Genomic DNA, 12,985 nt, shown 5'->3' on the forward strand with positions numbered 1-12,985 from the left:
GACTTTTCGTGAGACTAATTTAAACGCTTCGTATGTGCCTCGTAAACTCTTACTCTTTTTGCTCATAAAATATTGAAAATCGTGTTAAAACAAAACAATTCGTGTTTTTTTATTTTTAACTCGAGTTAAATTAAATTCGTGTAAAAAGAGAAATATCTCTCCAGAAAGATCAAGTTAATTTTAATTTATATTTAAAAACTTATCGAATATGTGATAATTAAAAAAAGGAGGAGGGTTGTGTTTATACCTTCAAAAATACTGAAAATAAAATATAGGAATCTTCTTTTTCTTCTTATACATATATAAAAATTAATGTTTGTCTGTATGTAAGCGATGAACTCAAAAACTACTGGACCAATTATTATATAAATTGGTATATATATGTATTTTTCCACGGAGAAGGTTTGTAGAATATGCTCATTGCTGCCACTTGCCACCAGGTGGCCCTGCAGAGTAGCAACTTCTGCCCCGTTCAACCGATTGTCATAAAAATTAGTATGACCATGTATTTTTACACAGAGGTAACGAATATGACATGTTCATAGATCCAACTGAATTCTTGAATTCGCTTGATATGCCAGGCATGCCGCCGCACGTTCTTACATTGAAAATTGGCGTACCCATCATTCTTCTTCGAAACATAAATCCACCACGACTTTGGAACGGAACCAGACTCTCAGTCAAGAAAATGATGAACAATGTCATCGAGGCAACAATTTTGACTGGAAAATTCAAAGGTGAAGACGTAATGTTGCCACGTATCCCAAAAATCCCGACTGATATGGCATTCGAATTCAAACGTTTACAGTTCCCGGTGCGACTCGCTTTCGCAATGCACAATCGTTACAAGTGTGTGGATTAAATTTGGAGAATCCAGCTCTATGTGGCTTGCTCACGTGTCGAAAAACCTTCTGATTTATTCGTCTTCTTACCAGATGGAAAAACAAGAAATGTTGTGTATCCCACAGTACTTCAGTAAACATCGAATTGAATCTAAACTTTGTAATGTCAGAATTTTTTCGAAATAAACAAAATCAATAAAATGGTTTAAAATAAATTGAATATTTGTGTACTGATTTTTCTTTAAAGTTATTTTTCTTAAATTTATTTTAGTTGTTGTCGTAGCAACGCGCGCCGGGTACAGCTAGTATTTAATAAAAATTTAAAATGCGTTTTTCTTTTCTTATTTGGGCAAAAGTTATTCCGATATTTTATATGTCTGGATATCCACCAGTGTTCAACATAATAGGAGAGTGGCGAATAACTATTTTTTAATATTTTTTTTTTAATTAAAATTTTGTTTTTTAATTTTAACTATTTTTTCAAATTTAACTTTTTTTATATTTAACTTTTTTTTAGTTTTAACTATTTTTTTACATATAATTTTTTTTTAATTTTAACTATTTTTTCATATTTAACTTTTTTTTAATTTTAACTGTTTTTTTATATTTCACTTTTTTTTAATTTTAACTATTTTTTTATATCTATCTATTTTTATATTTATCAATTTTTTATATTTTACTATTTTTTTTTATTTAATTTATTTTGTTAGATTTTTATATAAAACTTACAACAAAAACTATACGAGTAAAACTCAAGGCTGCAAACTTTGTACAAAATTCAGACAAATTTAACAAATTACAAACAAAAAATTTACAACTTTTTTTTTTCAAAATTTTCAGACAAATTCTGAACATGCAGTTTTATAGCCTATCTAATTTTAGTATAAAAAGTGCAAATTTTAAGAGGTTGATTACAGTTGATTTTTAACTATTTTTTTCGCTGAGGTGTTGAACATTTTGTTCTATATAAAACATTCTATCTATTCGAACATGTGCTTCACGGGGTCGTAATATGTATCTCAAACCCTGTTTGGAATCAGTTGATTTAAATGGGTTACTTCCTAAGCTTGTTTTTGCTCAACATCATTTAAATAAATAAATATTCCTCTTATGGGCACACAATATTCACATATGCGGCATATAGGCAACTCCTTTTCGAAACTTAAACTATGTTCAAACTGACACATAGTTGGCAATTAACATTCCATTGGACACCTTTTTTAAAACCTTGGGTTGGGCACTTGGGTCTGGCCTTTTTTCCTCCAGTTCGAAGATCCTTTTTAAAAGAAAATTAAATTTTAGGAAGCTACGTGGACGCTTAAGTCGTTAGAATATGAAATAGAAATATGTTAAATGCACGTTCAAAGTCGAAAAGTCTGGCCAGATGGAGCGTTGTGCCCAATGGAGCGTTCAGAAGATTTCACCAATTAAAGCCTAAATTTTAGTTAAATTTACCGTACACAAATTCAGTATTTATTGACATTAAATTTTTGTCAGATCCTATATGCCCGTGTGTGTGTTGAGAAAACAAAACATTAAAAAAGAACAAAATAAATAAAGAACAAAAAAAACCAAATGGTATCAAAACCAAATAGAGAAAATATAAAACAACGAATTTTCAATGAAAATATGTTTTAATAATCAGTTTCGTTTGAAAATGAAACTCTCTATAAAACCAAATCCCAACAGGAAGAGACTCTGATGGAAAGTGAAGTTGGGGATGAAGTCGTTGGTCCCGACTTATTGGAAAAGCGAACGGAGAAGCACCTTGGGCTGCGGAAGAACACAGCTGCAATTAACCTCCAAAAAAAAAAAATTAATTGATTGATGATAATACAATTCATTTTAAAATAAATGGTTTTTCTCCATTTTCCGAATTTTTCAGAAACCAAATCATGCTAGGTGTAAGTTGCTAAATTATCAGTTAATATATTACTGACACCACCAATAAACTACCAACAACATGACCACACACCTACAAATAATTTCCCTCAGGTAAAAGCTACAAAACAGCAAAACAATCCGAAAGACTGGTGAAAAACATATTAGGCTTTGATAGTGATATGTAACAACAAAACCTGGAAAACTGGTCGGAAAAAAGTATTTAAGCTATGAAGGATTTCAAATAAATTCAGAAAAAAAAATTTAGAAAAATTTAAGACGTGAACAATAAGTTTGAATAAAATAAAAATTAAATAAGGGGTTTATTTAATAACTTAAAAATCAAGTCACAAACACAAGGAAATCAAGAATTTGACTTGATTTTGACTTGTATATGTATGTGTGACCATCAAACTCAGTTGCGTTCCCACAACAGTCGGTTCTACGTAACCGGAACGCCCCGATTTATATCCAACCAAGGATTGTCACCTCAGCAGCATTCCCCGTATATGTGTGTAGGGGAATATTTATGTTGCTACAATAGCAACAACATAATCTTAGTCGCGTATTCCATCATAAATCATTTCATAAATGAGAGACGTGTTGGAGAATCTCGTTCTGATGCGGATCGTGGTAAGGTGCTCGAAGTCCTCGTAGAGTGAACGAAAGTACTTCGTGGTATGGTCTATACCTGTATGGTAGTTTTGAACACAGTCACCCATTTTTTTTTTTCAACATTATTAAAACGTATTCCTAAGCTCAGACTATGAATGATTAAATATGTATGGCATTTACAAATAGAATGCGCTCAGCCGACTTAGGTTAGTTAGCCAAATGTCTACAAATATATACAATGTATGTATGTATGTACATATGTGCACATAGAAATTTTCAGTATCGTGCTCAAAACAAAATAAGAAGAAATTGAAATCAAAACGAATGTCAAGGTTAATCTGATTTACTCGATTCGACGCTGGTACGTTCAATACTTGACCAACGCCAGATGACGAATGCCGCAAGCGTATTTATAGTCACTTTTCATGGGAACATGTACCGGCATGTAGGCAATAATTACGTGTTTCACACCAATTACATAGCTGATATATGTGGATATGTATGTACTTTTATGTAAATAGGCACTGAAAATGGGGCACGATTTTAATAATTCAATGCACTTGTAAAAAATACGCTTTTTAATATGGCTAAGTACCTAGTATTGATTTTTCTATAGCATTTGAAATGTTGACATGCAAAAAGTGCATATGCACGTATACACAGACATATCTATGCAATAACGTTTGGCTTTGGAACTTTAAATATTCATATTTGCATGAATGTATCTACACACATATAACTGAATTATTAAAGACAAATGTACAAATATGTAGGTATGAATGTGTTATCCATCACCTTATCCTTCCAATACAAATATTTTTACATACCTTTCAATTTTTTAAGTGGTGATAATTTCTGTTCAAATTACTTAGGCCGCAATATTCACCCACTACTGTACACTTGTAACAAATTATGATATATCCAGTTATCACGCACGTGTGTGTAGTACTTGTAAATTTTATTGTCACAAAACTCTCAACTGCAAGCCAATTCGAAGCAGTAAGCGCTTATTGTGCAATTAATTGTTTTCCCGATGTGCCGGACTGGAAGGCAGTTTTCGTGCTTTACTTCTATATGTGGTCGACTTTTGTAATGTATAAACAATTCGCTTCTTTTTTATTCTTAGGGAACTTTAATGAATCTACCCGTGTTTGTTTTCACTAGATACGTGCTTCCGTTTCGTTTTCTACGTTTCTCCAGAAATCTTTCAAGATCGTAAATGAATAATTGGCTTTTAATACGTTTTTCTTATTTATATACGCGACTATAGATTTGTAATTATATTCTCATAAGTACTATTTCAATACTCGCATTAATTTTCTATGCAGAAATCATAGAATCCACTGTATGACCTCATTCACTCTTCAGTACGTAGACAGGAGTATTTCTTTTGGGTGGCTACCACTGTACAGAGATTTATCAACCGAAACTTTTGTTGTCGGCTCCACAGAAGGGGATGGTTCGTGACAACTAGAATAGCCGATTGTCCACAACAAATCCAAAAGAATTATTCAAATACACATGAACACAGTGATTTGACTGAATGACGGCGCTAGTAGTCTCTGATGCCCTTTTTCAAATAGATTTTATAATTACGTATTATTAGTATTACATTCCCACTGCAATTTTTTCACTCCCTATTTTATTTGGATTGCTTTTTTCGCCTTAGATTCTCATTTATCGCGTGTATGATTTTACACTATCCGATTTCCGCACTTCACAATTCTTTCAAATTCTCAAGTTTATGAAGCACGTTGTTCGATTGCTTCTCTATTTATGCAATTCTGCGATGCCCACTGCAAAGGTTTTATATATTTTTAATTTCACCGCATGCAAGTCGTCGTTGAAAATTCCGCCGACTGCAGCCGCTGCCGAAATAATAAATTTTCTGGCATTTTGTTTTCTTATTGACATTCTCATAGTGCTGCCACGTTGGTGAATAAATTTAGGTTATTTTATTTTAATTAAAAGTAGACAACATGCAAATATTTTTGAGAAGATCTCTACTACTCGTTTTAATGTTCCAACAAAACTTTGAGCTAAATGTTAATGATATTTTACAGATTTTATTTTACACTTAGAACCAATGTTACAGAGCGAAACAAATTTCATGTATCAAAAGTTTCAGAGTTAACCTTAGTTTAAAACTTCACTTTGTTGCTGTGACTACATAAAGATTCCCTTTAAATATTTGGGGATTCCTTTGCTGAATATAAATCGTTCCGGTAATTTAGAACTCAATCTTATTTACACTTGCTCTAATCTGGACCAGTTAATCATTCACTTTCGAATAACTTTAAAAATCAGTTTGAAGAGGATCGGCTATTTTGTTTAATTCTGTTTTCAAAATAGGTTGTTGTTATTGTTTAAAATTAATATTTCCTATTCATGATTGAATATGAATTTATTTTGCGCTATATTTTCAAGCAATAAAAGTATTTTAGTTAACTTAATTGCAAATGAAGAACACAGCGTTCAGTTAAGATAGTCACTACATTTTCAGCTGTCGCCAAGCCTAGCACTTCTCCAGTATCTTCCAGGGTTATTAAGTGTTGCTTTCCTATTCTAACTTGAGGTCCGTTACGATTTCGTAAACCACCTGCACCATCGTAATTTGATTTGTAAAGAAAAATGTGGCGATGGGATTCGCAGATGAGCGCATAATTAAAATCAGGTGCGCAATCAACGAATTTTCGTTGTTGCTTAGAAGCTTGAACATAGCCGAAGGCATTTAAATTGCCTTCATGCCGCAGCGACCAATCTTCAGGTTTGTTTGGATTGTATTGTTGTAACCAAAGCCCTGCATCAACATCTTGACGTATAGCCAAAGCGTTAGGAAAGCCCGGGCGTAAATTAGTGGAAAAAAGAGGTGGCGATGAACCGAGTAGTACAACGTGTGTAACTGATTTAGTGGGCAAATGATAACGACCTAAAATTATTTTTAATATTGACATTCTTCAAATGGCATTGAAATTTTAATATATGTATTTACCAATTTGTATTTCTTCTTCAATACATCCTATAGGAAAGTCGCAGTCCTCAATAGGTGCTTCCAAGTTGGCAATAGGTCTTTGATCAGCTGGAAAATCTGATTGTCGGTCGCTGTCTAAAGTTTCTTTAGGGCCCGCGTTATTAGAGAGTAGTGATGGCCAATACAAAGATGAGGTGCGTTTAACAAGCGTTATTTGCAAGTAATTGTTTTCCTAATAAGCACACACATAAATATTTTATTATTTGTATGCTTAAATGGTGTTAATTTACTCACAATTGTCCATGTTGTCAAATCTGGATCAACCTTTGCGAAGAGCTCACTCTCTAGAATCACTTCCTCACAACATTTCACTGTCAGTTTATCATTTACGTACTTTATATTGTAATCTGTCCTCTCCTTTCCTTCTTTCACATTAAATTTTATGGTTATATCGTCATCTGTTTGCGTCCACGTAAAATCTCCAACTTTCGAGCTTTCATCGTGTAATTGTGTTTTTTCCACGTTTACTTCATTAGTTGCAACGGTTTTTTGAGAACGAAAAACGTATTCATGGTTCGAACAAATAATCAGAGAATCTGCTCGCGGCTCAAATGCACAGTAATATAGCGATCCTTTACTTTCGAGCGTGTCAATTATCGAGAACAGCCATTCTTTATTTTGTACCCATTTGGCCCAATGTAATTGCATAAAGTGGCAGGAGCCACTGACACAGTCAGCGTCGATTCTTTTAACCCTACCTAAAGCCAAACTTATTTGCTTTTCTTCCTGTACAATATCCAATCGACAGTCGTACAAACAGAAATTACGCTCAGGAGATGTCGCGTCAGAAGCATCTTCACATATGCGGGTTTCTGTAATCAGTTTCCATTCTGCAGCCTTAAGACGATCGTTTGTATCTAACAAATAAATATGTTGAATACCATCGCATATCACGCAATATTTTTCAGATATAAAACGCATGGAATAATTGTAATCTCCTTTGACACGTGGTGAATGTTGTTTTACTCGATATACAACTCGTATTGATTCTGCGCGCCCAGAAGTCTCATTATAAGCGGTTCGCATAACTTCACCAAGACATGTGACGTAGTAAGAACTTGTGCGAGCCCATGGATCCACTTGAAGCAAATTTTGCATGGAGAATAGTTCTGCATGCAGCAAAGAGTATCTTAAAAGACATTAAATTAAAATACTTATACAGTGTAATAAAGCTTCTACATACTGCTCCTCATTTGGTTCCGCTTTATATGGGGCCGAAGGCAATTCCTCACGCAATAAAGGCACTGGATCTAAAGACAATTTATAACCATCGAAATTGTTTTGTAAAAGACTACGGTCTGAACGCAACTCCACAATTTTCGGCATTCTATAATAATTAACTTACAAATCCACGAATAACAACTAATTTTAAATAATTTGCTTCCTTCCACAAATGACAAGGAATGTATTTCTTGGTCTTCTTTATCTCTGACATTTAGTAAACAAAAGTTCTCATGTACAAGCTGTGTTTAGTCGACTTATATTTATCCTTGTTTGTATTGAGAGAAAACGTAAGCTGTAAGAAAATGTTACGTATTTGTAATTAAGTATTTATTTTCACACATTCTGTAAATGTAAACTGCGACGAAGAGAAAGCTCATAATTTATTTTTATTCTTGTAAGGGCCATTAAAAAAAGCATTTTATTGAAGCTACAATCGAAACACGGACTCAGTGCCAAACAAATAATTCACCTTATTACTTCTGTTTAGAACACATTCACAATTTTCCATCATGATTGGTTCAACATGGATTTCTTTTATATATATAATGGGCGTGTACAACCTTTTTGGGTGTTTGGCCGAGCTCCTCCTCTTAATTGTGGCGTGCGTCTTATGGAGGGACCTACAGTTTCAAGGCGACTCCGAACGGCAGATACTATATTTTAATGAGGAGCTTTTTCATAACAGAAATACAATCGGAGGTTTGCCAATGCCTGCCCAGGGGCGGACCGCTATTAGAAAAATGTTTTTCTTAATTTTGGTGTTTCACCGAGATTCGAACGAATTCCGAATGGTAGCCACGCACCAGCCCATTCGGCTACGGCAGCCGCCATGGTTTTCTTTTGGTTGATAAAAATATACTAAAATGCTAACAACATCACACAGTTTGAAACAGATTAGTATAGTATAACCAATTGCTGTTAAAGAGAATGCCTTAAGGCTTCTTTGTGCATTATATATAAGTCGAAATTTCAACTTTTCCATCTGCTACAATTTACCAACTACTTTTGATTGCTTCATAATTAACTTTTATTAATGGTTCTTGGCGTTTATGGCAAGACACACGGTTAGGCTTCCGTCCTCGCTCGCTCCAGTATGCAATTATCAGAAAGGTATAAGTCAATACAATTATTTTCTGTTGTTTTGTGAAAATATATTTTGAATGGCTTTAAATTATCATGATAGTATAATTTATTACGTAACATTTGGCTGTTCCGACTTCGAAATCAGCTGCTAAAATGAAATATTACATTATACAAAAAGTTTTCTTTGTTACTATAGGTCGCTTCTAGGTAGACAAACAAGTATTTTTCTAGTTTGAAAATGCTTTTCCTTAAAGCCGTATAAAACTGTTTTAAGCCATTTGCGCAAATTGGTTCGTATTTTTGAGGATTTGCTTATTTCCAATGAAAAACAATTGTTTGGTGACTGAATGTCAATACTTTGTGTTCTCTGTCCGTATTTGGAATAACTTACACCTAAAAATTAAATGTCTGCTTCAAGCATAAATTGCTTCGTTAGTTTGCCGAATATTGCTGATTGTATTCAAATGATTTCTCATAACTTCAAGCAAATCCATTTAAGCCCTACTTCTACTATTTATATCTTTCCTTCTTCTTCTCATGCCTTCTCCAACTTCAACTTCTTTACCACTAGCTATAATTATAAGCACGAAGAAGTAGATCATCTACTTATATGTGAACGTATTACATGATTTCCCAGACATCATTTCTCTCCTAAGATCTGAGATTAAAAAATAACCATACTTTTTGACATACAACTCTGTGTTTTCTGGGTAATAGATCTTTTTTTTGCGCGTGTAAAGAAAAACGTCAGAGTAAAACTAAATAAAATGGATGCCGGTAAACAAAACAGGTTTGTAGACATAATTCTAATGTTTGTTGGGTATTATTAACTATGCATTCAATTAACCAAAAAAAAAAAAACAAAGTTGTCCATATACGTGTGTCCTCTAATTACTTATTATAAAATGTAATATCGAATTTCGAACGCGTATTGCTGCCATTATTTTTTGAAACCTTATTAAACGTCGTTTACGGAGTTCCTATAACTGCTTTTATTACCAGCCAATGTCGACGACAGTCGGTTCTACGTTACCGAAACGACCCGAATTTATATCCGGCCAGGGACTGTCGCTCCTGCAGCATTCCGCGTATGTAAATATGGGGAATGTTTATGCTGCTACAAAAACAACCCGCCAATGTCGCAATTAAATTAGCTATTTCTTCACCTCGTATTTTCTTCATATCGTTAATAATAATTAAACAAACCAAAAATACCGAAATATTCCACCAAAATAACTTATATGAAGAGAAACCTTTCAAAACAGTATTGACAGCTGATTGTCAATTTTGCAGGTAATCTGCCATATGTGAACGGGTAGATTAAATTTTTGGATTTATTGGTAAATTAATGCATATGTGAATGTACTTCTAGTTTCTGTTTGAGTTTGAGGTTTTAGGATACCTATATAAACGTAGTATAATATGTATTTTCGCTACCTTCTAAATTCTACACTGCCACTCCGGCTGAACAGAATTGGGTTTGACATTTTATTTTGTTTTGCATTTCTCTATTTTGATTCCCAGCATTCATTAGAGTATCCTTTTTATCCAGAACCTATAGGAAATGGGTGGGTAAATTTTATTGCATTCTGTGTTTGCCTTCGTATAAGTTTATGTGTGCTATTTGGAAAAGTTAGTTTGTTCGAAAATCTAGAAAAAGGATTATTTTCAAACTGAGTGAAAAACGTCTGTTAAATACTTTCGGCGAAGCAGTCAAATTCATATTAGTTGTAAACAAAATTGGAAACAATTTCGAAAAAGTTCGCATTTATTTCTGGTTTGGAAAACTTTTTTTTCTATTTTGTGTTCGCATGAGTTGACGCCTAGCAATCCCTACATCGCTCCTTAAAGAGTACACACAGCGTCAATGTAAAAGAGAAATAAAAACAAAAAATCCAATTAACGTCCTTGGCTAGAAAATGGGTAAGTGATAAATAAATAAGGAAACGACAAAATGCATGAAAGCGCAGCTAATAATATTGGTGAAGGAAACGTATAAGTACCGAACCAAGGGTCGGAAAAGTGCGCTGACAGTGAATGTGATTGTAATGGTGACAATTGTATTATCCGAATTTTTGGCAGTTTCACACTTTCCGTTGCCTGGGTGGATGCACTCTCCACTCTTCCTGCTAACAGCTCGCATACAAATATTTGAAGCTTCAATTTGGGACAATTGAGTTTAGTGCCTTGGGGCGCAGCTTCTGCTGCAGACGTGCTTTTGTTATTTCGATTGCGTTGTTTTCATATTCACATCGCCTGCTACATACCTTTGCCTTTTGTGTGTTTATAAATATTAACCTAAATAATTAGTTTACTTACTCAATTTAATGTGATCCTGTTTTTCTTTTTCCGTTGCTTCCGTTTCTTGGCAATTCGCGTGTTGAACTATGCAGAAAGCATCGAAATGCTGAAAGCACTTTACGACTTCCAGGCGGTCTACCCCAAAACGATAAGTTTCGATGAAGGCGAATACTTTATATTGTACCAGACTTCAGCTCGTCAACGAAACTGGTGGCAAGTAGTTAGCATGAAAGGCAATATTGGTTTTGTGCCATCTAATTACGTAATGAAAATCAAGGTAAGCACAAAATATTTTGATTATTTCAATGTTGTCCATGGCAAATGTGTTGGGATTTTGAACACGGCACAAAATGAAATGTTTATCTAAGATCCACTGGCGTGACCATTGATTGTTGTTTCTAAAAATCGTTTAGTAGTGTGATTTTATAACGGAAAAGGGGTGCGGTCAACAAAATGCGTAACGTTTTTTTTTATTAAAATTGCACAACTAACATTGTTCTTAGTGACGTAGGTCGGGGAAAATAAAATTCATAATTTTAAGTACATTTGAAATTCGTCGTTTATTTAAAAATAGAAAGAAGTTGATAAGATGAGGACAAGATTAAGATATTGCATGATTTGATATATAAATTTTAGCTCTGCTCGATTTATCAATAAGAACCAATCAGCTTTTTGTTTTTGTGTTCTTTGAATAAAAATTTGTTGTTCACTTATTTTTGGTTTTTAGTTCATAGTGCAAACAATTGGAAATGCGCAAGAGGGTGATTATTTAGATTTACAGTTTCTGGCTGTATAAGATTTGATTTACTAACTTTTTAAGAAAGCGGAAAAAGAGATTATAAATATAAATAACTCAGCAGTAAAAATATAACGTATTGATATGAAATCTTGGAAAACAAAAGGTTTGCATGTGTCTTGGTTGATATGGTGGCATTGCAGCTTATCAAAAATGCTGCCTAGGACAATAAGCCCGTCGGTTGTCGTGGGTCGTTGAATCAGTCATGGTCAATTTTGAATAGTCATCAATTTTACCTGCAGATGGAGCTCTTCGGTAATTGGCCTCGGATAGGGACACTCGTAGCACGAGAGTTGGTAAAAGGAGACAGGTTGTTGTTGTTTTTATTGTTGTAGCAGTTAACTTTGCCCTGTCAATGTAGCGTAAATTACCTGTCGCCTTTGCCTAGCTCATCTAACGGTAGACCCAGGAAACTAGCTGTTTCGACAGGTTGGGTCCAGAGGGAGAGGGGTGTTAGATGAGGCAGGTACGTGAAATTGTTGAAGTACCACTCTAGCACTCCCCCAGTTCCATTAAAGCGCCATTTTGATACCAATATGAAACCCCCAACAGGCAAAAATCTACAGCCAGCCAGAGCTGTTAATGTGATGGAAAAGATTGATGGGATTTGGGTGGGCGCACTGCCCCAGGCCTGCGAAGAAAAGAGTACCCAGTGACCTTAATCGTCTAGCTGCCAAATCTGGACATTTACACAGAAAGTGCTCAGCTGTGTCCTTCTCTGAAAGGTCTCCCCAGCTTCTACTATGGGGTTAAATGGTAACCCTAGCTTTTTCACGCGGGTGCCGTTCATCCAATGACAGCTAAGAGTTTGGAAATTGAATGGCGTGAAGTTTCCAGGACTTTCTGAGTCCTCCTTTTGTTGTACTGGGATCAAAAGGCTTTCGAAATAGATCCATAGTTGAAAAAATGGAGCTGAATCTTTTCTGCGCTTTTCTGAGAAAAGAGTTGTGCAATTCCCGTTTAACAACAGTCAGGGGGCTGCCGATGACCTGGTAGGATGTCTCTGAGACCAATTCAGTTCCCTTCCTGGCAAGCTCATCAGCAATCTCATTTCCCTCCTTGATCCTATGTCTTGGAACCCAAACCAGAGAAGGGTGAAGGTAGTGATAGACTCTTGTTGTTGTTGTTGTAGCAGCATAAACATTCCCCATACATATATGGGGAATGCTGCTGAAGTGACAGTCCTTAGCCGGATATAAATCCGGGTCGTTC

At 34.7% G+C, this 12,985-nt stretch overlaps 3 protein-coding genes across 5 annotated transcripts in view; 1 reads left to right on the forward strand and 2 right to left on the reverse strand.

The window, feature by feature from the left end:
- LOC129237317 (glutamate--cysteine ligase) overlaps positions 1–5,200 on the reverse strand; it is a 49,948-nt gene extending 44,748 nt beyond the window's left edge. Inside the window, exon 1 of the mRNA XM_054871988.1 lies at positions 4,166–5,200. The gene's annotated coding sequence lies outside the window, so the exon portion shown is untranslated. The remainder of the gene's footprint in view (positions 1–4,165) is intronic.
- A 523-nt stretch (positions 5,201–5,723) lies between these two features.
- On the reverse strand, positions 5,724–7,784 carry LOC129239125 (nudC domain-containing protein 1). The gene is made up of 4 exons (XM_054874438.1): positions 7,553–7,784; positions 6,604–7,498; positions 6,331–6,541; positions 5,724–6,267 (listed from the first exon to the last, which is right to left on the reverse strand). The coding sequence occupies exons 1-4, from the start codon at positions 7,693–7,695 to the stop codon at positions 5,783–5,785; spliced, it is 1,734 nt and encodes a 577-aa protein (XP_054730413.1). The 5' UTR covers positions 7,696–7,784; the 3' UTR covers positions 5,724–5,782.
- A 2,411-nt stretch (positions 7,785–10,195) lies between these two features.
- LOC129237377 (NCK-interacting protein with SH3 domain) overlaps positions 10,196–12,985 on the forward strand; it is a 31,481-nt gene continuing 28,691 nt past the window's right edge. The window contains exons 1-2 of one of the 3 annotated variants that reach the window (XM_054872079.1): positions 10,196–10,244; positions 11,070–11,254. In XM_054872079.1, the coding sequence (XP_054728054.1) occupies positions 10,241–10,244; positions 11,070–11,254 (189 nt within the window). In that variant the 5' untranslated portion in view covers positions 10,196–10,240. Of the gene's footprint in view, positions 10,245–10,273; positions 10,600–10,696; positions 10,955–11,069; positions 11,255–12,985 lie in introns of those variants that run through there. The other 2 variants (XM_054872078.1, XM_054872080.1) reach the window with 2 other exon arrangements.

The sequence above is a fragment of the Anastrepha obliqua genome, chromosome 2 (assembly GCF_027943255.1).
Source record: "Anastrepha obliqua isolate idAnaObli1 chromosome 2, idAnaObli1_1.0, whole genome shotgun sequence".
In the NCBI taxonomy this organism is placed as follows: Eukaryota; Metazoa; Arthropoda; class Insecta; order Diptera; family Tephritidae; genus Anastrepha; species Anastrepha obliqua.

Bases quoted from the DNA above. Each gene is read 5' to 3' on its own strand.
- LOC129239125 (XM_054874438.1), bottom strand. From the start codon at position 7,695: ATGCCGAAAATTGTGGAGTTGCGTTCAGACCGTAGTCTTTTACAAAAC. The intron at 6,542-6,603 runs GTGAGTAAATTA...TGTGCTTATTAG, and splicing joins ATTTGACAACATGGACAATT to GAAAACAATTACTTGCAAAT. The intron at 6,268-6,330 runs GTAAATACATAT...AAATAATTTTAG, and splicing joins TGAAGAAGAAATACAAATTG to GTCGTTATCATTTGCCCACT.